Source organism: Vollenhovia emeryi, unplaced genomic scaffold, assembly GCF_000949405.1.
Source record: "Vollenhovia emeryi isolate VEMERY1.0 unplaced genomic scaffold, V.emery_V1.0 DF939228.1, whole genome shotgun sequence".
Taxonomy (NCBI): Eukaryota; Metazoa; Arthropoda; class Insecta; order Hymenoptera; family Formicidae; genus Vollenhovia; species Vollenhovia emeryi.
In genome coordinates this window covers 39,192-65,589 of record NW_011967138.1, presented here as the reverse complement: position 1 = coordinate 65,589, position 26,398 = coordinate 39,192, and the positions used below count along the sequence as shown (strand labels likewise).

The window sequence follows — 26,398 nt, the reverse complement described above, 5'->3', positions numbered from 1 at the left end:
GGCGGGCAGATAACAGACAGGAGAGGAGAGGAGAGGAAAGGAGAGCAGAGAGAGAGGGGAGGGAGAGAGATAGATATAGAGAGGTTGATTCGCGGTCACACGCCACGAGTTTAACCCTTTGAACCGGAAACGTCCTCTCTTTCCCTCTCTCTCTCTTTCTCTCTCTCTCTCTCTCTCTTTTTCTCTCCGTCTCGGAGAGCGCGAGATCGGGACGCTTGGTCAAGAGACGAATTTTCGCTGATAACGAAGGCTCGATCGATCAAATTCGATAGACAACACCGCACGTTGCGAACCGTTCGAATACGAAGCGAACCAAGTGAGATTCGGGTCTAAACTATTCGGGAATTTCGAATCTTGGCGGCTTGAATACAAATCATTATATGTGTATATTGTCAATTTTGTAAAATAACATTTTTTCGATGGGCAACACAGTACTGCAGCCGCAGTACATACTCATTAAGCGGCAATGAAATGTGATTAGTTATCTTCACATTCAGAGAGTATAATATTTTAATTAGGAGAAATAGTCACGCTCGTTTTTTTAGTAATAAACAAAAGTTTCAAAGTTTACGGCCAATATAATATACGAGCAGGAATAAGATGTAAAAATGTTAAAGGATTAACAATAATTTATTCGACAATGTCGATCACGATTAAAGACACAATTGTACGCGTTTCGACGCTATACTGTCCTCTTCGGCACATAAAACTTAAATCTAGGTCGCATTATAACCTGCGATGTGGAAAAATTACAAAAATTAGAAAACCGTGAAATGATTTGAATATAAATTGCTGCGTCATGTTCGATATTAACCCAAGTGGATAAGGTGTCGAATATATTATTTTATCTTAATCAATATGTATATAACCGGATAACCACGTTAAAATATTTTAATAAATTATCTACAATTTCTCGTCTTTGGTTTAGTTATCGCGACATTCAAGTATATTTTATTAGTCAGTTTTAACATGTGACAAAGGAGAGATCTGAGCTCCGTTAGACTATCCTGCTCCATCTCTAATAATCAAGATTATCCTATTAGAAGAAAACCTTGCAATAAGTGATGTCAAACTATCCACACTTACCAATGTGTAATATGGTGTAACATAATAGAATTGCCACCAATGATTATTGGATTATACTTGGAAAAGGAGCCTCGAAGACGGTTTATAAGGAAAAGAAAAAAAAACACGCTGAAGATGACTAAGTAAACGTCGAAACGTACGTTATTTATCTTCTACCAAACTTAGATTTAAGTAAATGCGTTATCACAATTGTTACTAGTATCAGTCAGATTAGGGAAACACCGTAATTTGTAACTTTATTGTCTTATTGTAAAAATTGCCGCTCGTAATATTATTGGCCTTTCGTCCTTGATATTTTTTTTACATTTTATCAGTTTTACACTAAATAATCGAAGACTTCGCATTAAAATATTCTCTCATTATCTATACGCGCTAAAATTCAAACTAAGAATTATATCGTTAATTAAAAATTACGCTTCGATTACAAATGAAATTCTGTCGACGCGGTTGTCGATTCGGGCTCGAAGAAGGAAACGAAATTCGATTTGATGTAAAAGTTCATCGATTCGCACACACCTCCACGCGTCTGCTGTACAACTCTTCTGCGGGACACGCGTCCGCAGGCGTGCAGTTTACGTGCGAAAAAATAATAAATTGCACGCGCCGGCGAAGCGCGAACTCCCGAGTGTAATTCGGAGCTGGGCGCAAAGATTTTGGGATGACATTCGCGAGAGGCGACCGCGCACGAGACTGCACGGCGGGTTGTCGTGCGGCAGGCGGGCTTTAATCGTCCGCGGATGGGCGACTCTAGATAAGCTTCTAAATTTAGCGGCGCGGACATCCCTCGTTGGAAAACGTACAAGTCGTTCGTACGGGATTCGCGTTAATCTCGTTACACGTCTTACAGCAAGTGGCACGCTAGACACGACGAGTCGGTTCGGGAAACACGCGCTGTGAATAAATGAAGACACGCTATCAAGTATATCGCTATCCGCTCGACCATTCTTTCATTTCGGCGGCTTTTCTCAACAGGCTTTAAGGCCTGTGTCTACGATGCTAGAACTTGGTCCAAGTTCTAGCATCGTGGACACAGGCCTTAAGGCTCGAAAATTCGAGTCTGGCGCAAGGTCTAGGCGAAAGAGACTCGCGTTACATGCATCTCTAGAATAGCTTTCCGGAGGTGTACGTAGACAGAAGGTGTCTACTTCCTAAAGCGCTGCCAGTCCGCGATTTACGGTTTCCTCAGAGGGGGGACGGACGTCGCCGTCGCTCGCCGGCGGTAGGGCCGAAGGATCACGCCGTCGTTTTACCTGATCACTCGCTGCGTGCTGACACCTGCGGGCCCGCGGGACAAGCGGCGGCGGTTACTCCTTGAACTTCCACTCCTGGCGGCACATCGGGCACATGTGGTTGGTCTGCTGCGAGTGCAGCCACTTCATGATGCAGTGTATGTGGAAACAATGCGAGCACTGCCCCCACACTGGAAGGCGAGCGTTAAATTAATTTCGTTCAAGGCGTTCCGCTCGGGGCGAGGGCGAGGGCGAGGGATGCGGCCGGCGCGGCGGACGTCCGCCAGGGCGCATCTGGCTGGCGGCGGGCGTGGGGTGGGGGCGGGCAGGACGTGCGTGCGTGTGCATCGATACCGGGGGTGCCCAGGGCGCCGAGGGTTGAGGGACACGGCGCCTGCCAGCCGCGGCTCGTCCGGCCCCGCGGCGTCGATCGATTGTCGCGCGCCGCCGCGGACGCGGCCGCCTCGCCGCGGCGGCATTTTACGAGTCGGCCGCCGTTGCCGCCGACGCGAATTCGTTTTGTATAACCTTTTGACTCGTTGAAGAGACAAGTATTTCAATTCGTTTGTTAGACGGGAATCCCAGTTGGCCGATCCGAGTTGGAATTCGGTAGATTGGCTAATCTCAAATCACTTGTGAAGCGATACGTTTTATTTCTCTCTTCGGGGGGTTTTTTTTTTAATATAAAGTCCGACTGTCTGTCTTTGTGCGTGCTTTAATCGCGCGGAAGAATTTTCTATTATTAATCGCCGTACAGTGCAGTTTAGCGGTTAATCTACTGTTGGTTAATTCGACCGGCGGGACTTTTGCTTCCAGCGAAATTTTCAACCGCGTACACTACTTTTGTAGGGAAGATAACAGTTCTTTGCTCTAACAAAATGTATCCGGATAATTGAATTATATAATTCTTGATTGGATGGCGCTTATATTTAGCGTCTTCTTTTCACCCCCCCTATTTTTTTAGGAAAAAGATTAGTTTTGAGGCGAAATCTTCAACCGCGTAAATTCGTCGCCTCTAGCTTTTGCAACCTTCAAGTTTTCCCACTTAATTTTTCCCTTCTCAAAACTTGTCGTTTCTAAGGTAACGCGAAGAAGATTAGACAACAGGAGCGCGGACATAAATGCGTTTCTACCCGAAGAGCTCATTTCTGATACTTGTTCGCGGTAAATCTCCCGTCTCACAAACGGATGATTTGATACGCGTCGAGAAAACGTGGAGACACCAGGAGCGTTTCTCGGCGGAGCATCGCGGGAGCAGAATACGTATCTCGAGTATATACCTAGCGGACAGTCGTCTCCGGGGATCTTGCAATCGGGACAGCTGGCGTCGAACGGCATCCGGCATATGCCGCAGTTGTCGTCGTTGGCGATCCACCGCCAGGTGGCGACGCCCGTCCAACCTGAAGCGAGAAACGAGCGTGACGTTGGGTCTACGTGCGCGACGCCTCCGCGGCCGAGGGAGGTGCGCGTTTATTATGCATCGTGACATAACCACGAAATCCCAGAGTCCTGGACGCGCGTCGCGCGCACCGAGCGCGCGGAACTGCGCGCGTACGACGGAACGGACGGCAGCGAGGTTCTCGCCGCCGTGGTTACTTACTTTTTATCGTTACCTTCATGTCGAGGTCGAGGTCGAGGCTCCTGGGCGGTAAACGCGACCGGGGCGACTTCTCCGCGAGCTTGCCAACGTGGTCCCGGGCGAGAATACGCTCGGAAGAGAACGCGGGTCTCTGTATCACGGCGGAACGACCGACCGCCTGCGCGCGACACGAGGAACGCGAGGCGAGTCAACAGGGCGGCGCCATCTTGGGATATTCAAATCGCGATGTTCGACCGTGCGAGTCGTGCGACTCCCGCGCGGAGAGCTCACTTCAGACGATTCGCGCCGGCCCGCGAGATAGGGATTCTATTTATAATTTTGGCGCGTTGCACAATGCGAAAAATATTTTCGGGAAATGTGCACGTATTTACGGTGTTACACGTTTCGAGATGCACGGCGCGCGTATCGAAGGACGCGCAGCGCGTGAAATTATTAATAGAATATGCTGTGGCTGCGGTCAAACTGCCGCTATAAATGTTACCAAGTGTTCTTCTTTTCCTTCCCTTCGATGAAGATGAAAGGAGAGGCGAAACGCTTCGAAGCATTTGTAGCGGCAGCTCGATCGCAGCCTGTGTCTCGGACGCGAACAGATCGCCCGAAGGACTCTGAAAAATTAATGAATACGTAAAGAACTACAATTTGTAAGAGAACGTTGCTCGAGATGTACAGAGGAAAGTCCTCTATTATGAGATAGGCTTCTAATATGAGATAGCAGGTTTTCAACGTCAAAATTTAATCACAAATCTTTATTCACAGCGATTATACGAATACGATCTACCAATGAATTTTCCATTAAACGGATTTTGCTTCAAGGGCAATAAATTAACGATGAAATCAATACACGAAAAAGACATGTAGCTACCGTAGCTAAAAAACTGCAAGTAACTAAATTTCAGTTGTAAAATATGTGCAGCTAATATTTGGCTGTGACAGCTAATATTTTGCTATTGTGTCTAGTAGGTGCGACAGCAAATCGTTTGCAAGAAAAAGTATTTTGACATCTTTAAGACGTCTTATGTCCCGATTTTCGACGACTTTTAGACCTGTCTTAAGGGGATGCTTAAAGCCCGTATCAGACTACGGATTGGGATTGGGATTAGATTGAAATTTAACCAATCACAGTAAAGTTTATTAATCTCAGGTTCAGTAACTTTTAAGCCCGTATCAGACTACGGATGGGGATTGGGATTAGATTGAAATTTAACCAATCACAGTAAAGTTTACTAATCTTAAGTTCAGAAACTTTTACTCTGATTGGTCAAATTTCAATCTAATCCCAATCTCAATCCGTAGTCTGATACGGGCTTTAAGTCGTAAGAAATTGATCAATTACAAGCGATTATTCTCCTCACTTCAGACTGTGATTGGTCAATTTCTTACAGCTTAAGGCTTACTACACCTATTGTAGACCCGCGCTTAGACGTGTATGTCTAAAAGATGTCTAAAAGACGTGTTAAAGACGTCTTAAAGATGTCTTTTAGACATGCATGTTATCTGAGACATTGTACAATCGTACATTGTTGACAAACTTTAAGCGTTTCGAACCGTTTATATAAAATAGAATGTTTCTGGAAAGCACATTGTAGATCCGGCTTTATCCTGCACGACGGATGCAAGGTGCCTCGATCGACGATGCCTTTTCCAGCGCTCTCGCGGGGACCGAGGGGGCCGAAAATTCTATCGCCGTCGTTTTTCGCTTCGCAGCGGCGAAAGCTGCGGCTCGGGTGCTCGTCGTCGCTCGTTACGCTGGAAATAATTGGCGTGACGGCAGCGACGCGCGTGACGCGGAACGCGCGCTCCGCGACGCGCTAATCAATCTTTTCCCCCCTGCCGCCCGTGGCGTATCTATTATTTCCGAAAAAGCGGCAGGTTGATTGGCCCGCGCGCATATATACGCATATTTTCCGCGTCTATTGCGCGTCGAAAGTCGCACACCGCGCGCCTGGGCCGCGCGCGCGGGAGAGCGAGAGCGCGCCGGGCGGCTTCGGCCCGCGGCCGCGGCGCGGCGCGACGGTGGGCGGTCGAATGGAAACGCGGCTTCTGCGAGTCCTACACTCCGGAGCGGAGGAGCAGCGCGGCGCCGCTGGACGGCACGGCACGGCACAGGACGGGAACAGGAGGCACGGGGACGGCACGGGGCACCGTAGAGCGCGTCGCCAGCAGCGTGAGCGGGCGGTGCGAGGCGGAGAAGGAGGAGGAGGAGGAGGAGAAGGAGAGCGGTCGCTGGCGGGTTTCGTCGTGCGGTGGTGCGTGAGGTGCCGCGCAACGCCGGGTAACGTTTTCCACTAGCGGAGCGGAGCGAACGCGCGCGCGTTGGCCGGACGGCACGAGTCGGCGGGCCCGACGCGACGTCGCGAGTCTCCCGTGCGTGGTTTCTGTCAGAGGAGCCGCGCGCCGAAAGGTCGCACGGCAGTATGACGACGGGCCTGGCGCGACGGGCGTCGTAGATCGGCCGTCGCCACTGCCGCCGCCGCTGCCGCCGCCGCCGCAGCCGCAGCCGCCGCTGCCAACCGACGTCGTTACGTGCGTGGTGTCCAACCTCTCAAGTTCGACGGGGCCCCCGTGCGACATGGCGGGCTTTCATGACAGGGACAGGGCCCTGTTCCCGATCCGGAGCATCTCCGCGATCGTCCAGATCTTCAAGAATCAGCTGGAGAACAGCGCCGAGCCGGACCTCGCGCTGCTCTCGATCCTCATCGGCGCGGTCGAGAACTCCCTCACGTGCAACCGCGTCTTCACCCCGCAGGAGAGCGCCGCCTACGACGAGCCCAAGCTGCCGCCCGTCGAGTACCACATCGCCGAGACGCTGTACACCCAGTTCCAGGCGATCATCAAGGGCGCCGTCGACCTCACGGTGTACGACACCAAGTACGCCACCAGGGAGCTGGTCAAGAAGGTGTCGGACGTGATATGGAACTCCCTCACCAGGAGCTACTACAAGGACAGGGCGCACCTGCAGAGCCTCTACAGTTACCTGACGGCGAACAAGCTCGACTGCTACGGAGTCGCCTTCGCCGTGGTCGCCGGCTGTCAGGTGCTGGGATTCAAGGATGTGCACCTGGCCATGTCGGAGGATCATGCGTGGGTCGTGTACGGGGAGGACGGCACGGAGACCGCGGAGGTTACATGGCATGGTACGTGCTGTTTGTCCTCTTGGACCGTCTGGGGTGGCTTTTGTATACTTGTCCTTTGGCTGCTAATGATCGGGGAAAAATCTCACAGAACTTTAACCTGAGGTTTTCGAGATTTGTCTCTTCGTTATTGACATAACGTCTTCGTGTGAGTACCGGAGATTGGACCCAGATCTGTTTCTCGACTTACCCAACTGCCAATTGCTCCAATCTTTCATTACATTCTACGAGAGGCTGTGAAAATCGCCAGCTAATTGCAATTTATTACCAGGTAAGGGGAACGAGGATAAACGCGGGCAACGCGTGGAGCCTGGTGTGGCGTCTCGGTCGTGGTTGTATTTAAACGGCCAAGCGATGGTGTGTAGTCGCGCTCTAGAAGTGGCTACCATAGTGTCGGCTATAAATCCTAGTCTGAATGCGACTACCGACGCGGCCGAAGTGGCGTTGCTCCAGCAGGAGCTGCTGTGGCTGCTGTACGACCTGGGCCACCTAGCCAAGTACCCTATGGCGCTCGGTAATCTGGCCGAGTTGGAAGAGGCTGCGCCTACACCCGGCAGACCACCACCTATAGACCTCTTTCAGGTTTGCCAGCCTAAAGTGTTACAACAGCAAGACTGTCGACTCGCGCAATCCGCTACTCTGAATATCTTTTTTTTGTAGGAAGCCGTGAGGTCAGCAAGGAAATACTATGGAAACGCTCACGTTTATCCTTACACCTATCAAGGTGGATACCTGTACCGGCACGAATTACACGTCAACGCGCTCGCGTCGTGGGCCGACGCCGCGGATGTTTTGCGGAAGTAAGTATCTGACGCGTAATTCTTTTTTATGGTCCTTTTTTTTACGCGCTCTTAATGCGTTCGCTGAAACCGCGCCACCTTTGTGGCAGCGGCAATGAATATGTTAAACGGCCGATATGCGGTTTCGTTGGGCGGTGAGTAACAGAATTGTATGCGCGACAGATACGATTATTCGCGGGACGACGGGGAGATATACAAGGAATTGCTGGAGATCGCCAACGAACTGATACCACACGCGGTACGCGTCGACGAGCGTTTATTACGGCAGCCACGTTGCTTCGCGTACCTGCTGAGATTTTACGACGGTATTTGTCAGTGGGAGGAGGGCGCCAACACTCCTGTGCTGCATATAGGTTGGGCCCGTCCGCTGGTGAACACTATCTCAAAATTTGACGCCAGTATACGCGCCCAGGTCGTCATAGAGTGTTATGAAACGGAGGTGAAGCAGAAGGAGGAAACGGCGCAGAAGAGGGAGACGAGTCCCGAGGAGACCTTGAACAACAATAACAACAATTACTGTAAGACCAAGGAGAGAGGAAATGCGGCGCGCGATCTGATCAAGAGCCTAGAGTCGAAAGTGCCCACCAATTCAGCGTCAACGCATCCTAGCATTCAAGCTCTGACGGCGGCCTGCAGCGAGAAGATACTTAATAGAGATTACCTGCTACAGGGCGGCGGCGAGCCGTTCGTCGCACCGCCGGACGACGCTCTACCGCCGGCGCCCTCCACCTCCCAGGAGAAGGTCGAGCCTAGAGTGCAGACTGACTCCGAGAACGAGAGGCCGAGGATAACGCTCTACAGCCAGAAGATGAAGGGCCTCAAGGATCTGCTGCTCGCGGAGAAGCTCAACACCCATGCGATCTCGCTGCAGCTCACGGCGCAAAGCCAGGTACAAATCGGTAAGAAATCGCGCGGCAGCGACGACGTGGGAGTCAGTCAGCGTCCAAAGAGGACGCGTCGGGAATAGTATAAGATCTTCGACCGACGTTTCGGTATAGTGAAGTATTGAAAGTGCCAGCACACTTCTCGAGATTAACTCTCCGCTCTTGCGAGCGGAGACGCGAGACGCGAACGGCCGGCCATCCCGGCACGGCCTGCGCAAACAAGTCATTAAGGTATACCGGTCCTCGCTCCTGGTCGACTTCCGCCGGGGCGCGGATTCTCGGTTAAACTCCTCCGGAATCTCAACTCGAGAGCGTCGTGATGAATTTCGTGCCGTTTGATTTGAATCAAGCCCTCCACGGTGCTCCTCTCGTTTTGCAACGACGCCGCGGGTCCTTGCGAGACAACGTTTACGTTACCGTCGGGGATATATCGCCGTTAGTACATATAGAGTATAAAGTAGGTATGGAGAGAAAATTTGTAGAAAAGTACAAAAAAGTTTTCCCCACTTTTTAAGTTAATAGACGGAGTTGCTCTCCCGTTGTCTCGCTGATCGTCAACTCGTGTGTGACTCGAGTATTTTTGTCTCTGTAAATATCTCTCTTGATTCTTCCACAGTGCGTATATAGAGCTGTGACTTGCGGTATAAATGGGGCGGAAAGAGTGGAAAAAGAATCGAATATTGTACCTAATCTGTCTCCGCGGGTCAGACCGATCTTTTTTGGAGCACAGTTATTTATTCTACGAATTATACAATTTGCCGACGGTACCGCCGACGAACGCGCACGGCGACCGTCACTTTGTCATACGTATATAATCTCTTGTTGCACTCTTATTTATTGATTCACGTTTTTTCTATTTGAGCTATTGCACTATTGATAATTACAATTGACAAGTTGCCGTTAATGTTTTTTACACTTGATAGTTGAACTTCTGTTAGAATTACGCTTCTATGATCTAGTAAGGGAAACACATTCCACTCCGCATGTGGTGCAAATTAATTAAGTTCTTACCTTAAGATATTTTATAAGCATCAAATTCTCGCTTATTTTTATAATTATTTATTTTCGGGATAATTCTAAGTGTCTGTATTCGTAAGACTTCTCTATTTTACTGTTTCTCGAATAGGGGCGGAATGAACGTTAGGCAGTTCGTCCTGATTTTTTAAATCTTGACCCATCTGAGTGCGAGAGATGATATATCACGTTTTATTGCGAAAAAGAATGAAAGCGCGCTTTAGCGTTGTTGTCGCAAATCGCGTGTCGTTTGCTCTATCAGTCGTGCGTAATCTCACGTCCGTTTTAAGGGATTATCCTACTTTGACCAGCCTGAAAAGTTTTCTTGTACATTTTGTTGGGCCTGGAATGCGAAAATACGAATTGCTTCATGCTGGACAGTTTATTAGAAGTAGGTTTATTATTTCAAGGCAACCCGTCAATTGCAGCCAAAAATATTACGTACGCCGTTTCAAAAGCATATAAATTTTAAACACGTTTTTCGAGAAAATCGCATTTTAAATTTTATAATTTGACGGACATTTTGATTTTATTTGACATCTTTTGCACATTAATTCTAAGACTCCAAACTATTTTACGAAGCGAGAAACATTTTTCGACTTTTCCAAATTTTCAAAGGAAGGATAAGCCCTTAATACAGGAACGCGCGTTTACCTGTCCGGCGATGAGACCTGTGGACTGTCCGCTGCGCTTTCATTCGCGCGCTCCAGGGATTCGTATTCGTTTTGTCTCTCATATCCTTTTTAATCCGTCGCGAAAAGAACAGAATGGCGACCCTTGCAATCGCACGTTGTGACTATGATCATGTTTAGTTAATCGTCGACCCACGCGCAGAACCAGTAGTCATGCTTCTCCAGCTAGTAATCGACTTCAATCAGACGCGGCTCTACGATTCACCCTATGATATTTGTTTTTAATTAATACTTTCTCTCCCGACTTTCGCAGGTGGTCGATAACCCGTCACCTGTCCGTAGTACGTAAAACTCGCTGCATTCGCATGCCGGACGCGGCCGGGATTCTTTGACGATGTTTAAAGCGGATTGTTGTAGAGTATGTTGTTGAACAGGAATGAAAATATAATGTCCGAGCTAATCGACGATAACTTAATAATGAAGGGCGCTATCTTACTGTGATGCTGAATATATATATATACTATATTATATTATATATATAAAACAAAGTATATATATAAATATAATTATACGATTTAATAACCGTAGTTAATAATGAGCGATACGCGATACGATTCCGCGAACGCCGTGTCGCGACTATGAAACTAATTAAACGACCGTAGTATTAACTTTAATCAAGGAACATGGAATACCGATATCGCAATGACAGTCCGTCGCCTGTGGCGCGCGCGTACCAAAATTCACACAAGACTCTTCTGCGGAAAGAACGACGTTGTTACATTGACGATCGTCTTTGTCTTGAATTTTTCTTACCGCCTCTCTCTCTCTATTTTGATATGAATTTGGTATTCGCTGTTAGCGTTGTCTTCTCTCGATATGTACCGTCGTGCGCGATCATACCGTCTCTTGGCGCTCAGGCTGAGTTTCACCGACAGTCCGGTTCGCCTAAATCCGAGCAGTGATTTCTCTTAAAGGACTCGAGTTGCAAAATGGCACCCCGTTACTCAGAATTAAATAATCATTGATAATCGCCCGCTTAGAAATATTCGCGGCAGCTCTCAGCCCTAACAGCAATATCATTCGAGTAATATGTAGAATATATCAAGGATATTCTAATATGTCGGGAACATCCTTGTGATATCTTGTACTTTGCGGTAAATATCTTTCAAATATTCTCAGAATCTACATCTGCTGTTAGGGAGCAGGGTGTCCAGTGGTCAGGGAAATTTGGAGAGCCAGGAATTGTCAGGGAAGTTTAGAAGTCTGGAAATGTTATGGAAAAGTCAGGGAAACGATTTGTCTGATTTTTTTACATCGTTTCACATTATTTCTGAATAGTTTAAAGTTTTTAGAAAATAAACTTTTTTTAGGCTTTAGTACACTAATTTTCTGTTTTGCTAAACATCTATTTATAAGCGTAGTAGGTATTTTATATTTTCATCGTTGTGTTATTTTATTTCAATGTGTTCAACTGAGACAAAACTAAAAAAAAATACTAAACAGTACTATCTAAGTAAGTTACTATCTAATAAGTTGCAAACAAAATGCAGTTGTACAAAACGAAAGCATCATATATGACTATGTACGTTATCACAAATGGTTTGAATGTTTTGTAATGATATGTTCGTTCCTATTACGCAATGTATTATACATAGATGGTATAGTTGCTTTAATTTAAATTTTTACCTTTTTAAATTCCGAACTTTTGTTTCCCGAGAAAAACATTTCGAGGACTTCGTCATTTAACATTTATTTGATTTGCCGTACAGACGCAAATTATGCATCTTGAAAAGAGTTACACTAAACGGTCAGGAAAAAATTCATTCCGGCTCCTGGAAAACCTGAAAAAGTCAGGGAATGATTTTCATTGAGTTTACTGGACACCCTGGAAAGAGACTTCTTGAAGCAATCATCTTTCCGATCGTATACAGTCCCGTGTACATACGTACCCTTTGTAATATATTCCACATTTATCCATGTGTAACCTACACGTACAATCGTTGCTCCGAATTAGTCGCAACCGACCGGTTTTTCGCAACGGAGGAGAGCGAGGATTACGACTCTCAGAAACGAACGCCTCATCCGGAAACGAGACGAGCCTTCGGGATCACGCGGGTCGAAATTCGGTACATTCGAAAACTCTCTTTTTTTCTTGTCACACACACAACACACACACACACACACACACACCTCCTGTTCAGTATTTTTTCTTCGTCCACGATAACGGAGCGTTTAAAGACTACAGGGATTATAATGTGCATAATGGTAGGGATAGTAGGTGAAGATATGGTGCATCAGAACAGTATTTTTGTATTTTAAAGGAGGACGCGCCCTCCGATCGACGTATTATCGGTGATGTCTGCGAGCGTAGGGAAACAGAACAATGTAACAATCGCCGGGACGACGGCCACGTTAATTGGCGGACTTATCGTGAAGCATTACACACCTTTTTCCCCCCCATTAGACTTTCGCCCGGGTCACTCGTGCCCGGGGGTGCGCGATCGTCAATCGCGCGTACCAGGCAGATTTTGCGTGCGGGTGAGACGAATGGCGACTTTGAGAAACTCGGAGAAACGACGAAGCGGCGTGGATGGGATTCATCGTTCCCATGCTGCCAGTCCTCTCGCCTTCGTTCGCAAACGATTGCTCGGAATTGCCGCTCTTGCGCACAGGGTGTCTCGCCCCCGTCCCGAGTTTCGACGTTGAGATCGCTCGTCGAGCCTAAGATGGATCTCTATTAGCGGAATTGAGTCGAGACACGCGATTTTTGAGAAATAATTTTTAGGCTTGCCTGCAATCAACCCGGATGTGCCCGTTTTTATTTTGGGAATTTTTCGCTCCTGTAGATTACAAGGGCCTGTCAACTCGCAGCGCGCGCGAGACACTACCGTGTCTCGTGATAGATGCAAGAAAACCGCATATAGCTGAAAATATTGTTAATGTCTTTGAAATAAGGCGACTTTGTAGAAGAGCGACGGGCATATCTGGATTAATCGGGCGATTTAGGCCTCTCTTAGGCATTTCCAATTCGTTGAGATAATGTGTCATTGTTAAAGCTTGACTCGGGATGACGGCGGGACACCTCGTAGAACGCGAACTGTACACGATAGATTAATCTCCGTCTTTTTTCATCCGTGCCCCTCTAACTCCCAATTCCGTACTTTAGAAAAAGTAGAAAACCCCGTAGGTAGAAAATAGTACTCGCCATATACCTTTTCTCTCTCTCTCTCTCTCTTTTTTTTAAGTACCACTCGACGTTGCCTCGCTTTTTATCGTGAAGAAGGTTGGGATGGAACGATCGACTTGTCTGTGAGATCATTTTACACGCCACAGCATATTTTAGCATATTAATTAGACGACACTTGGCGTCAGACAATGCTGAGACTTTATCGCCAAGAAATATTCCCTCGTAAGACGTGGCCGCTATAATTTTGTTGCGTACAGCCGAACAAGTAATGCGAATAAGCAAATGGCCGGCAAACTGAACCAACTGCGAATATGTACAATGTGTTACCATATGTTAAAACGAAATAGATGTATGCGCCACGCGGTATTAATTTTTTCTCAGTTGCTCGATAAACGCTCGGCGCGCAATTTCTCGGTTTTCTGAACGACTTTATCCGCCACGATCCGAATTGTACTTCCAAGTTTGTCTCTCTACGCGAATGCCGCTGGCCGTCGATCGCATCCATCCGGTATATTTATTTATCTTTGTGTGCCATAAAGCCTGCTTGCTGAACGTGCATGATTCATGCTGCATACCGCGACGACACGTGCTAGCCATGCCGCTGCTAGTTTCCCTCATGAATGCTTTATAGGATCGATTAGTCCTTTCGCCATGCGCAATTCTCATTCCGCTTGTTTCTCTCGTTTCCTTGACACTGGCGCACGCTCCACACGCCGAGCCTCTAATGCGAAACGAAATCCCTTAAACGCGACAGTATAGTTTAACTCGCGCGCGATTAGCGAGAAAAGCCCCCAATCGTTCGCGTTGCTTTCCGTAGAAATCGGCACTTCGGGCCTCGCGACGACACGGCGAGGCCGCGCGGGGACGGTACGGATATCCGAGGGATGCTGCAAAGGCGCTCCCGATCCCTTGTAAACGCCCTCCGAACATCCCTCGGAGTTCGCACTGTCGCGGATTCAAACCGGCGAGAGGATACAATTGGAAATCTCAAAGACTCGCGTTCTTGCCGGAGACAGGTCTCGTCTGTCCGACTCGTCTTCTACAACTTCATTAATTTCCATGACAGACGGACGGTATGCGATACTTGGCGGGTCAAAGAGCTCCTTGCAACGAATTGGACCCCCATTACGAATCTGAACTCCCGTGCGGACGACGGTGTGCGGCGGGGGGTTTTTTTTTTATTGAAAATAGTTTGCTCTGAACGCTATCGCGCGTGCGGATACTCTCCCGAGCGTTGCACCGTCGAATTACCTCTCGCGTCTGTAAAAACGCGCCACCGAGAGACTTGTCCGAGCGCGATAAGTCATCCAGAAGACTTCGTAATGGAGATGTACTTCCACGTGAGGGCGTGTTAATTAGAGAGTATATAGGAAAAAAAAACGCTACTCTAGAGTAAAACTAAGTCCGAGTGTTTAAAAACATCTCTACGAGTAATTACACTTGCTAAGCATAAACTTCTCATGTACTTAAGCGAACAAAACCGACGAGGAGCCTCGGTGACGTAAGCGTTACACGCAGAGCTGCGTGAAATATTACTTCACGGTGTTTTGATTATAGGCAGTCAAATATTCTCTCGCATAATCAACTTTCCTCTCAGAAAGCGCAGTAATCGCGGCGTCCCCTCGGGCGCCAGTATACATAGATCTAGAGATTAGTAAACGAGCTAATTATCGATACACAACACATTTAACGCATAAATAATAGACAGTGAGACAGTGGAGGATGGACGTGACGCTCGCAAGGATGGAGTAATATTTTGCTTGTCTCTGATTACAACCGATAACGATAATCGCGTCGAGATCGACGGCCCACGGCCGAGAGATTCACAGGGCCGTCGTGAACACGAGGAGGGAGAAGAACGAGGGAGAAGACGCCGGGCAACAGCAACCCCGCGCTAATCTTCCAGCGTGTGCGATTTAGAAAGGATTAGGACATTTTTACGACAGCAACACAGCCAGTAGCGAGCCGCCGGAATCGCGATATCGCGCGGCAGTGAAAAGCCGTAGCCTCTTATCTTTGTAAGGATATATTAAAAAAAAAATCGCATAATCCGATCCTTCGTAAGTTCGGCTGGATTCTGGCTACAGGTCCAGCGATAACGATTATTAAGGACTGTCGCTGCTGCCGCGTATCGCGCGACACGGCGGCGAGCGAGCGTTTTTCGCGCGGTCTCGAACCGGAGGGAGTGTAATCGCAGCTAATTGTTAAACTGACAGAACAGTGAGACAGACAGATCTTAAGGCATCATGGAAATGTCTTGTTTTTTTCTGTGGATTACAATAAACTATTTTATTCTAGCCGGTGGTAACTGTTCAGTCGATCCCTGTCCTGCCCGCTCCTCACGCTTTACAATTCTGCGAGGCGCTCTTGAAATGCTGAAAGTACTCTGCGGAAAGTACACCTGGTCCTTTCAAGAATGAGAATACCGGTAAAGTACACATTTCTCTTTATTTATTGACTCTTACGGTCTTCGGGGAACGTCGCTTTCGTACAACATGTCGAAATTATGCTTCGTCACGTGTTACAAAGGAGAAACCCCTGGCAGAGAGCGCGTCGGCTCTCGCGTCGGCGTCCGCTTTAGCGCGTGCGACGTTTCCACTAACGATCTATGTAGAAGATTAATATAAAAGGCGTAATAAATTACAGAGTTAAAGCGGTCCTTAGCTCGCTAGTAATATTTGGTCATTTGGTCGCTTTTGTAAAATCAAACATTTGATGTTGTTCAACGCGCATCGCCCCCGTACGGGTGGACATCCAGACTAATTGCTACGTCGGACGATCTAGATAGATAATTCTGTTGTCAACGTACGAATCCTGGGGTGCAGGAGACGGTACGATGGTAACTTATACTTTATAATAGAATAATCTAACGAATCTATATAATACAAAGTGTCGAAAGAGCTGTGGACGATACTATATTATTTTTCGCTCGCGGTGTTCACGCACACTCACAATCGCCTGCAGTTGTTTCCGATCGATGTGTCCTAACATCTAAACGTGTAGGCGAAGGCCGCGTTAATACTGTACTTACAAAAGATCGTGCTCCGATTTGAGCGATCGTGGAAAGGGAACGCGATCGCAGTAAATGCTACCGATCCGACGATCAAATATAAAGATAATTAATTCATATTTAAAGAACGTTGGCAACGACATGCTTTCATCATTTGTAACAACTAAGATACTGACGGGGAGTCAGATAGCTTATCGATTACCGGGTTCGTCGTACGAAACAATCACCGGGCAGAACATTCTGAATTATTATATTGATTATTGATGCTCCATCGTTTGAAAGAACCACTCCGTGAAACGCCGGAGTTGCTGCGCGGCTGCGTGATTCTCATCCTGCAGACGTCGATTCTCGTCGCGTAATCGGCGCACCTCGTCCTCCAACGAGAGGCGCAGACGCGTCTCCCTCGCCATTCTCAGCTCGAGAGTGGATAGATGAGACTGCAAGTCCGAAACGGGATTCCTGCGAAAGATACAGTGTCCTCGTTAATTGTCCAACGTCGCATGTTCGATTAAACGTATGTATGCTTACGCGTTCGCGTTGCATCCATCGATGAGCCTATCGTCGGACCATTCTTGGGGGTGCTGCTTCGTCGATCTGTTGGAATCCGCATGTTGATTCTTCCAACAGTCCACGTTCGCGTCGTTGTGAGCTTTCACGTCTTTGATCGGCGTTAGATTATTGTGCTGTTTCATGATTGGATGAAGCGGCTTCGTGACACGCGGCGATAGTCTAAAGAGAAATCATTAGAAGTTATCAAATGAATTATTCAATTAGTTATATATTTTTTATGTATAATATAATTATATATAATATTTTGTTAGTGAAATTTAATTCGTCACAATTAAGCACAATTTTTCGAACCTTTCCTCTTTCGACAGTTTATTCTCGCTCGGCGCCGGACTCGAGGCAGTGCTGGCGTTCGAGATCACCGTGGCTGGTCTGGCCATCGTCAGGATCACTTCCGATCCATTGTTCCCGTTCTCCTGCCCATTCGCGGGCAGCACGCTCAGGGTGGACGTGCTGTTGCCGCACAGATTCTCCCTGGACCTGCACCTGTTCTGGATCTCCAACATATTGTTGTTTATCTTGTTCGAATTTTGATTCGGGCTCATCACGTTGTTCATGAGATTGTTGTTGACGATCTGACTGTCGTCGGCGATGTAGTCGGGATTGATCAATCTCATGAGGTCCTCCTGCAGCGTGCTAGACGTCAGGTTCGCGGAATTCCGGTGCGAGTTCCGCATACCCGGCTTGGGTCGGGGACTCTGGTTCCTGGAGCTGCCGCTGGACGGGGTGCGATTGCCGCCGCGATGTTTGTTGGCGCGTCGCAGTCTGGGCGAAACGCTGCCCGAGCCGTTCGACAACTCGTCCTCACTGGGCATCGTAGTCACCTCTGGACAATTGACATCCGATATCCTCATTTCCGGCGGCAGACTGGCCGGGAAGTCCTTCGACTGTACTCGGTACTCGACGCTCACTTTGTGGGGCACCGGTCGCTCCGACATGCTAGTCTTCAGGCAGGTGACCTTCTCGCCTACTTTGAAGTCGTGCGACATCTCGTATTTAACGTGGTCCCGATTGTGCTCTCCGTTGCTGTCATTGTGCTTCCTCTCGTTACCACCGTGCTGACACTCCATCTCGTACTTAGCCAGCTCCGCGTCGTACTTGCTGTTCCTCCTCTCGTAAATATCCTCCGAGTACTCGTAGCCGACCCTCTTGTCGTGAGCTCTCACATCGTACTCGTACTTGGTCGCCGGCCTTTCGATCGCCTTCTCCTCCTGCATCTCGTACTTGGAATTTCTGTCCGGCTTCGTGGGCGTCTCGTAGTCGTACTTGCCGCCGGACTGCTCGTACTCGTTGTACCTGCCGAGATTGTTGTTGCTGCCCGACTTTGGCAGACTGTAACCGGCATTGTGCGCCAACGGCAGGGAATTGGACGCGCCGAGCTTTTGGTGGCCGTGATGCTGCGCGTCATTCTTGTGGAGCTCCCTCTGAGACGCGTACAAGTTCTCCTGTTTGATCTCGTATCGCTCCTTCTGCAGTTTTACATAATTCGTGGTTACGTGATCCTGGCCGCGATGCGCATTGTCCAGCTGCCGCTGGTAATTCTCGTGCCGCGCGTTCTCCTGAATTATCTTCGACGACACGTAATTGCTCTCCTTCGTGTAATGCTCGTGACTATGCTCGCGATGCTTCGAGCCGTCCACGAGTTGCTTGGCGGTGACGTAGTGTGTCTTGTCTTTCTTCTGGCCGGACTTGCTGGGTGTCACGACTTGGTAATTCTGTCGCACTGGTAGCGGCGGCGGCGTACCGTCCGGGCGATGACCACCGTCTTGATCCTGCGGTTCCAGAAGCTCGTACCTGAAAGCAAGAAGCGCTCTGTTTCCTCCGATTCGTTTAAGCGCGAAATGATTTTCTGTACAAAGGCGGACGCGGTAATTTTGCACGTTCAACGATCGACAGTTCAAAAAAGGACGCTTTGTTAACGTTACGATGAGTCGTGCAAGGATCAATGCGATCTCACTGTCAATCACTCACCAACGATCATCGGCACTACTGTGTCCGCTACTGCTGCTAGTCATTGTACCCTCCAACGGAAACCGTGGATCGTTGAACGATCTAGAGCTCGATCCAGTACCGTACCCGGAGCTGTTGCTCGATCGCGGCGGGCTGAACGATCGATCGTATCGCCGTTGGTGCGACATCGCCGTTTGCTGACTCGGCGCGTTATCCGCGCTGGTTACATTCTCGTAATCCCCCTCGTAATTATTCGACAGATAGTGACAGTTTTGCAGCGTGCACCCTCTGTTGGGTAAAAAAAAAGGGGAAAATCTATTTAATATTTTATTTGACGTGGTTAATCTAAAACTTCAGCCTCCAGTTAGTTTCGCGTTCTATCTGCTTAATTAAAAAGTTGAAACTTGAACTCGTAAAAGCGGCGTATAAAAGGATTAACGTCAAATTGGTTGAACTCAACTTTGCATTCGATTTGCTTTACACAAGGAGCAATTGAGAATCAAAGGCACGGAGGGCCGCGGGATAAGGTAATTTAGGATCCCGTACCTTCGCGGCTGTCCGTCGTTGGTCGGCGGTATGACGGTGACGGTAACCTGGACGCTGGTCTTCAGTAGATCGACCATCTGATCGTGACTCAAGGTCGACACGGCCACCTTGCAAATCTCGACTAGCCTGGAGGCCTGCCTCAGGCCCGCCTGCCACGACAGGCCCATACTTTCGACCTGCGTCACGACGCCGTCGGGCTGAACGTGGAAGCCCAACTGTCCGAGGTTGTTCCTCTTCAGCGACAGCTCTGAGGCCGGCGCGCCTTGAGTTACGGCGCGCAGCCGAGCCACAATTTCCATTAACTCGTCCCTCTCGCCGTAATCACCGCGTACGTGTATGGTAATGCATTCGCCTTGATGATGATACAATCTTAAACTGAATCGCAGAGGAAAAATGTCAGGCCGCAATTAATCGTTTCGATTTCCGCGAGCGGTTTCAGCGATAAAAACTGGTCGTGAATAACGCGGTAAGTGGCGGTTGCGCGACTTAAGAGGGAATTATTACGACTGGCAATTGAACAACTTAATGTTTTTTTGTTCAGATTAGTCGATGTGGCAATAAAGTAACGTGTCATATTAAGAAACCGGGATGTTCACCTGTTCGTTTGGGCGTGCCATCCGAGCACGCTCATGCAGGGAGTGACAAACACTATTTGCCTGGAGTGCTCCTCGATCAGCACGATGGTGTCTATGCTTATGCCTAAATAACAATCGGTATGCTGATTGCTGTCCTCGAGTATGACTTGCCAGCAAATCGCGCCGCGTTGAGACGCGTCGCAAGAGAGCCTCGGTCGCACCGCCGTCTTCTTCTTGCTGCTGAAGGACAGCATCGCTGTGTCGCAAAAAATGAAGCGATAAGTACCTCAAGAACGTCATTAAAATAATTGCAATGTAATTAATTAAACAGAGCAATTTGAAATCTAATTAATTATTATGAGAATTACTGCATTTTAATTGAAAACGTAAAATTTGCTAAAAGTGCTCGACGTACAGAACTTCTGGCCGGTGTCGACGACTGTGGTGGTGGTGTAATTTGTGACAAGATCCTTCAGATACTCCTGCCTCGTCCTGGTGGCCATTGTGGCGAACTTTTCGGATCTGACGAAAGATACGCGTTCAGTCTCGTCAGTGACACGCAAAACTGAGGAGGAAGAGGCGAGACCTACCTGTGAGCCGCATTTTCGGCGTTTATGACCTTCGCCAGGATGAAGTCCGCGAAGGCCTTTCCCTTCGTAAACGTGGCGCCCTTCGCAATTGGTGGCCCGAAGATGGGCACTTCTTTGCTCCTCGACACCGCCACGCTGTACTGCGTGTTTTCGGTGCAAGGATTTACGGCTTGCACGACGATAAACACGTGCTGGAACTGGGAGCGTATCCTTCGCGGGCTGAACGGCAACGCTCCAGGTTCCTGGGGATGAGGAATTATTAATTGTAGAGCTTGCGCCGCACTATGCGCAATTCGTGATTCGCAGTTTAACATTCGTAATTTGTTCTTTGTCGTTTCGGTTGTGTTAATTTCGGCAACTTTTAAGTTATACCTGTTGTTACAGGGCTTGTATCATAAGTTCATACAATTAGTTCATACAAGTTTTAATATTAGTCAAAATATCACTATTTTCGTCAAAATCGACGGCAAATCGACCAATTTTTCCTCCGCACTATTCACGAATCGCGCATAGTGTGGCGCTAGCTTAAGAAATAATGAGCGAATCTTGACCGCTTTATTACAAATAACAACAACGCCTAGTACGGGCCGGATCTTAGCGCCTGATAATATTTTTGCATCTTCTTTTCAACACAGCAAAAACTGCGCGCCGATAACTTTCGATCTTGAAATGCGGTCTTAAGCGGAAGTCGAAGTGGCGTACACCTAATTAAAATTGATTATCAACCTCGCGTTAAAAGCTACATGAAACACGCGAGCGGAAACCGCTCGCGCGAAATATCTAAGCTCGAAGAACCGGTATCGCGCGGTTGCGGAAAAATTGTTACTCGCTCGTTCTGACGTAAGTACGCGACAGGTAACTCGCGATCCCAATTAAACGTCGTCCGGCGATATGAATCACGCGGGCGCGATCGCGATGTCTCACGTTGCTTTTTTTTGCGGAGGCTGCATAATAAATCTAGCAGAGGGGGAATACGCGTCATACCCCACGTTCTCGCCGCGCAGTCATTATCGCGCGATTGCGTAATCGCGGCGGCCTCAATTTACGGCCGGTTGTAAAACCGCACCTGAAAAACTATCGTGACTATGTCATTTCCGATGTGCCTCTTCCTCAGCAGCTGCTGCCGGTTGTTAGCCGTGAAGGGTAGCATGGTGGACACGTGAAAGGTGACTTCCGTCCCGCGATGCGTGGCCGCTACCGCGTGCGTACCCGTCGAGTCGGTCCTCGTGTCCAGTCCGGCCTTGTAACCCTCGAATCCTCGCAGTTTTATTCTTTGGCCTGTCGTGGAAACATGCGATTATCTCAATTGCCCGGCGCGCGGCGATGAATCGCCGTCTCCTCGTCGCGCGTCTTCGGGACGCGCCTGCGTTTGCGCAGCGAGCGGCGTTATCAATCCTACTTTCGGCGGTCCAGTGCGTTCTCGCGTTAAGCTTGTTCTACAATGGACGCAAAAAAAATGCTAAGCTGCAACGCACGAAATCGGTCAACGACAGTCGATCATTCTTCTCATATTTGACTGTGATCGGTCGATTTCTTGCGTTGCGGCTTAGCGCCTTGCGTCCATTGTGGAATAAGCTTACCAGAAAAATGCTTGTCGAACGTGATCCTAGTTCTCCGAAAAAAAGGGAGGAGCCGGAGACATGTAAGAAATCTTTACGCATTGAATAAGCCGAGTTTTGCAAGAAAGGATAGAAACAAGTCGAGTCTCTTTGAGGCGCTTCCCGTTCGCAGGATTACGTAGGAAAGTTGATAATCGCGTCCACGAATTAACGCGCGAGATAATCATCGGCCCGCGTGGCGCGACGCTCGGAGGAAGAAGGAAAAAAAAACCAGGACGCGCGTTTCTCTTTTAGAAAGCGACAGTAATCGTTAATGGGAATAACTGAGGCGATCGTAAACGCAACGATTCCACGCCGGAGAGTCCGTACGTAACGACCGCGAAATTGCCGCGCGCGCGTTTGCGGATGATTAGCGTTACCAGATACGGTAGGTGAAATCATTCCGGGGTATTGAATCGGCCTAACCGCCGATAAAGCGAGTCAAACTACCCGCCAAGCGAACGGCTGATAGTCGCGTGTAAATCGCATTTCCGGTCGCTTTGTTTGCGGCGTTTACGAGAGAGAATAATTTCATCGACTTCCGACGAGAGTTCTTCGCCAACGCGTCGATACTCGCACGTTGATACGCGCGCGAAAACTTTCTGGCTGCGAAGAGACGTGCATTTCCTGGTGGATAACGAGCGGAAACTGACAGCGAATTCGGTTGCTCGCACTAGTGCGCACTGAGTGCACACTGAGGCTTGTTAACAATCAATATATACTTTTATATTTAACTTTGTCTTAAATACACGTTGAAAGAGTATTTAATCAAAGAATGAACCGCGTGAACGCTATACAGACCATTTTTCTGGATAAAAAATATTTCAAGAGGTCCCTCGTAGCACAGTGCATTGACCAAACACTGGCTAAACATTGGGCCAATGTTTAACCAATGTTTGGTCAATACACTGTGCTACTAGGGGTATTCAAGACAATCCTTAAATATAAGAATCTACTATAAACAAGCCTTAGTGTGCAGTCAGTGCGAACTAATGCAAGCAACCGAGTTCGCCATAAAAGAATTTAAAGGCGCAGTTTCTTAATATTAACGTGGACAAAAGTGAACGAGCGCTCTTAGCGAGATGCGAAGCATTTGTGCTAAGAAAAGCACGTGTATCTTACGTTGTACCCCTACTGATTTTTACATAGCGAAGCCTTTACTTTCGACGCACGTTCAACGTTGCAACGGAGGAACATTGCGTACCAATGGTATCTAGAAACTCCAGGAAGGCCGGGCCGGCGTGCTGATTGTTGTACATCTCCTCTTCGGTCCTCTGGCCGGCCCGGCAGTAGAGCACGCCGACCTTGTACCTGTTGGACAATCCCTGTTCGTCCAACCTGGCCAGCGCCTCCTCGGCGGCGGGTGTGCCGAGCCTCAGGCAGCCCAGTTGCACCTCCGGCGCGACCAGCTCCAGGAGTTCCCTGGTGGGCGGCCGACCCTGCGGCCTGATACCGAGGGCCTCCTCCGGCACGGACCCGCGTAGCGTTAGCAACTCCGACGTGCGCACGATCACGCGGTACTGACTCACATCTTTGCGGATGCTGATGGCCACCGGTCCCAGCTGTTCGTCCATGCCGAACCAGTTCTGATGCTCTCGCCCTGCGACAGGATATTCCGTTCCCTTAGATTCCCGGTTGGGGACACTTTGAGCGAATAATCGACAGCGCGTTTGTGAGTGTGAATTTGATTTTCATTGTCTAAATTAATTAGTGTAATTTTTTTAAAATTGAACATTTATTTAAAAAATATTAAATTTTCATCTATAATACGGGCAATGTGCAATTATGCAGGCATCAGACGTATTTCCTTTGCGTGACGGACGAGAATCTTTTATGCAACGCGACAAAAGGTTCGCGCGAGCAAATTGCGCGTCTTCGTTCGCTTACCGAGGAAGTATCGCCGGTAGTAATGGGCCCCCTCGTCGACGCTCTCGATGGGCAGGGGTCGTTTCTGCAGCGGACAAGTGTTCTTCCACAAAGTCTCGCCGGGCGGCGGCTCCAGGACGGAGACACCGTAAGATAAGGACGGTCTGTGAATTCCGTTGCCCGGCGAGCAGCGAGTGAGACAAACCTCGCGCTCTCCCTCGCCGCCGATCTCGTTGCGGAAGAAGGGACACGGCTCCAACAAGTCGTTACCTGAAATCATCGGTAGGATTCTCTTCTCCATTTCTGCCCCGCCAAGGAGAAAAAGCCTTGACTCCAGAAAAATTGAAAATCGAGCGATGTCCATATTGTGACTGTTACATCTACTTTTTTCTATAACTATACCTTTCCCATCACCGGCATCCTCCTCGGGAGTCTCGTCGGGCGTGGACGCTCTCAGGGCGCTGGCGGCGGACGCCCCGGTGGCAGTGTTTCTTCTCCTGGCCAGGAGAATCCCCCGCAGCTTCGCGGCGTAGCCCAGGTTCGCCGTCAACGACGGGCAGTCGTAATGGGCGAACGCGCGTCTCCGGTGCCGCTCTTCCACGTCGGCCGACATCACCGGGCTGGTGCACGTCTCCTCCATCGCTCGCGGCGGCTTGCCGCCCCACAGTCTGTTCAACTTCAGCCGCAGCTTCGGACTGGAACCGGCGCCGGTCGGGCCGCAGACCTCGTCGACGTCGAGCGGCTGCCCGGACCCGTCCGGGACGCGACGCAGATAGTCACCGGTGACGGCGCCGCGCTGGTCCGACGGTCGAAAGTCCTGCAGCATGGCGAAGAAGTTCTCGCCGCCCGTGATGGACTGCGCCACTACGTCGATGCTTCCTGCGATATGGGACGAACAATACTGAAGCGCATTCGCAACGTTCCTGAAGGTCGACCTCCTTCGACCGTCGAACTTTAAGTGGAAAAAGTACGAAGAATCGAAGTCGCGTTAAAATTATATTACCGCGGCCAAAATCTCTCGTCCTAATCGTACGGTTAAATAAAAAAGAAGAGACTAACGGACCATCTCTGTAGGCAGCCAATTAGGACGATTTAGAGCAAGTGTACTTTTCGAATCTATCGTTGCCGGTCTTTCAGAGTTCGGGGAAAACTGTTCTAGAACAAATTCGACCCGTACCATGGGAACCATACTCCCTCCTGAGCGGCGTCTCCGGCACCCGGGAGGCAGGATCCGGGCTGTGCGGAAGCTCCAGACTGGAATTGGATCTGTGAAGGGCCAGTCCGCGACCCACGCGGCTCCCCGGCCCTCCGTTGCCGCCGCCGTTCATTGACAGACTCGCGATCATCTCTTCATTCTGTCAACACAGGAAGGAAGCGTAAGAAACGGATGCTGCAGGAATAACAACGCCTGGTGGCGAGACGTCGCGGATCCGCGGCTTATTCGGGTTGCTAAATTTTATTAAACGCTCCTCCGCCGTTCGCGTTTGCTCGAAAGCAAGAAACTGGATGGCCGGTCGCCACGCGGCTCGGGCGCAGATAAACTTAAGTGTCTCTAAACAAGCGCAAACTAGGACGACTAATTAGAGTCATCGAGCCATTCGCGGTCGCGCTCGGCACTTGGCACGTATATATAAACACACGTGCCGGCACACGTGTATACGTGCGTGTACACACACGTGGAACAAGTACACCCGAGGGTACTACATATCCGCGCGACGAGTTCATTCATCCTGCGAAGTGGCTCTCGTGCCGCTGGCGACTTTTTCCCCGTGTCTCTCTCTCCTTCCCTCTTAATTAAATTGGCCCTTAATTACGATAGCAAGGCCGACAAGATGGTAGCAACGAGGAGTGGACGGCGAACTAAGAGTCGCGGAACGTCAGTTTCGTACGTTATTGTCGGTATTGCTGAATTCTTAGATGTAAAAATCGCCATTTTCATCCCCTTCTTTGTTATCGAGACACTAAAATTGCCCTGGAGTAATCTCCATGTTTTAATCTCAAATGTGCAGGTAAGTTTAATTAAACTTCAACAGTTTCTTTTTTTACGTACAATTTTAAAGATTAATACGATTTTATTAAATATATAAAATATTATTAAAATATATAAAGTAACTATTAAATTAGTTACTAGTT

The 26,398-nt window shown here is 48.8% G+C and overlaps 3 protein-coding genes across 4 annotated transcripts; 1 reads left to right on the top strand and 2 right to left on the bottom strand.

Moving 5' to 3' along the window:
- Positions 1 to 1,201: 1,201 nt before the first annotated feature.
- On the bottom strand, positions 1,202 to 4,113 carry LOC105560478 (anaphase-promoting complex subunit 11). Its single transcript, XM_012009633.1, has 3 exons — positions 3,916 to 4,113; positions 3,596 to 3,715; positions 1,202 to 2,506 (listed from the first exon to the last, which is right to left on the bottom strand). Exons 1-3 carry the CDS (start codon positions 3,932 to 3,934, stop codon positions 2,391 to 2,393), a joined length of 255 nt encoding a protein of 84 aa, XP_011865023.1. The 5' UTR covers positions 3,935 to 4,113; the 3' UTR covers positions 1,202 to 2,390.
- A 2,266-nt stretch (positions 4,114 to 6,379) lies between these two features.
- Positions 6,380 to 15,860, top strand: LOC105560475 (menin). Its single transcript, XM_012009630.1, has 4 exons — positions 6,380 to 7,049; positions 7,318 to 7,628; positions 7,707 to 7,846; positions 8,009 to 15,860. Exons 1-4 carry the CDS (start codon positions 6,485 to 6,487, stop codon positions 8,811 to 8,813), a joined length of 1,821 nt encoding a protein of 606 aa, XP_011865020.1. The 5' UTR covers positions 6,380 to 6,484; the 3' UTR covers positions 8,814 to 15,860.
- Positions 15,861 to 15,992: 132 nt separating this feature from the next.
- Positions 15,993 to 25,658, bottom strand: LOC105560474 (signal-induced proliferation-associated 1-like protein 1). Of its 2 annotated transcripts, none has more exons than XM_012009628.1 (13): positions 25,443 to 25,658; positions 24,668 to 25,144; positions 24,287 to 24,535; positions 23,604 to 23,999; positions 21,868 to 22,079; positions 20,802 to 21,043; positions 20,627 to 20,733; positions 20,233 to 20,467; positions 19,637 to 20,011; positions 19,112 to 19,378; positions 17,435 to 18,934; positions 17,102 to 17,302; positions 15,993 to 17,032 (listed from the first exon to the last, which is right to left on the bottom strand). In XM_012009628.1, the coding sequence occupies exons 1-13, from the start codon at positions 25,609 to 25,611 to the stop codon at positions 16,831 to 16,833; spliced, it is 4,632 nt and encodes a 1,543-aa protein (XP_011865018.1). In that variant the 5' UTR covers positions 25,612 to 25,658; the 3' UTR covers positions 15,993 to 16,830. The 2 variants fall into 2 exon arrangements, with proteins under 2 accessions (XP_011865018.1, XP_011865019.1); XM_012009629.1 differs by having other exon boundaries at positions 19,217 to 19,378.
- Between the last annotated feature and the right edge of the window lie 740 nt (positions 25,659 to 26,398).

Excerpts from the sequence above, each read along its gene's own strand:
- LOC105560478 (XM_012009633.1), bottom strand. Across the intron at positions 2,507-3,595 it reads CGGAGACGACTGTCCGCTAG|TGTGGGGGCAGTGCTCGCAT; the intron begins GTATATACTCGA and ends CTCGCCTTCCAG.
- LOC105560475 (XM_012009630.1), top strand. The coding sequence starts at position 6,485 with ATGGCGGGCTTTCATGACAGGGACAGGGCCCTGTTCCCGATCCGGAGC. Across the intron at positions 7,629-7,706 it reads CACCTATAGACCTCTTTCAG|GAAGCCGTGAGGTCAGCAAG; the intron begins GTTTGCCAGCCT and ends TTTTTTTTGTAG. Across the intron at positions 7,847-8,008 it reads GCCGCGGATGTTTTGCGGAA|ATACGATTATTCGCGGGACG; the intron begins GTAAGTATCTGA and ends TATGCGCGACAG.
- LOC105560474 (XM_012009628.1), bottom strand. The coding sequence starts at position 25,611 with ATGATCGCGAGTCTGTCAATGAACGGCGGCGGCAACGGAGGGCCGGGG. Across the intron at positions 24,536-24,667 it reads GGATGCCGGTGATGGGAAAG|GTAACGACTTGTTGGAGCCG; the intron begins GTATAGTTATAG and ends CGATGATTTCAG. Across the intron at positions 17,033-17,101 it reads GATGGATGCAACGCGAACGC|GAATCCCGTTTCGGACTTGC; the intron begins GTAAGCATACAT and ends TATCTTTCGCAG.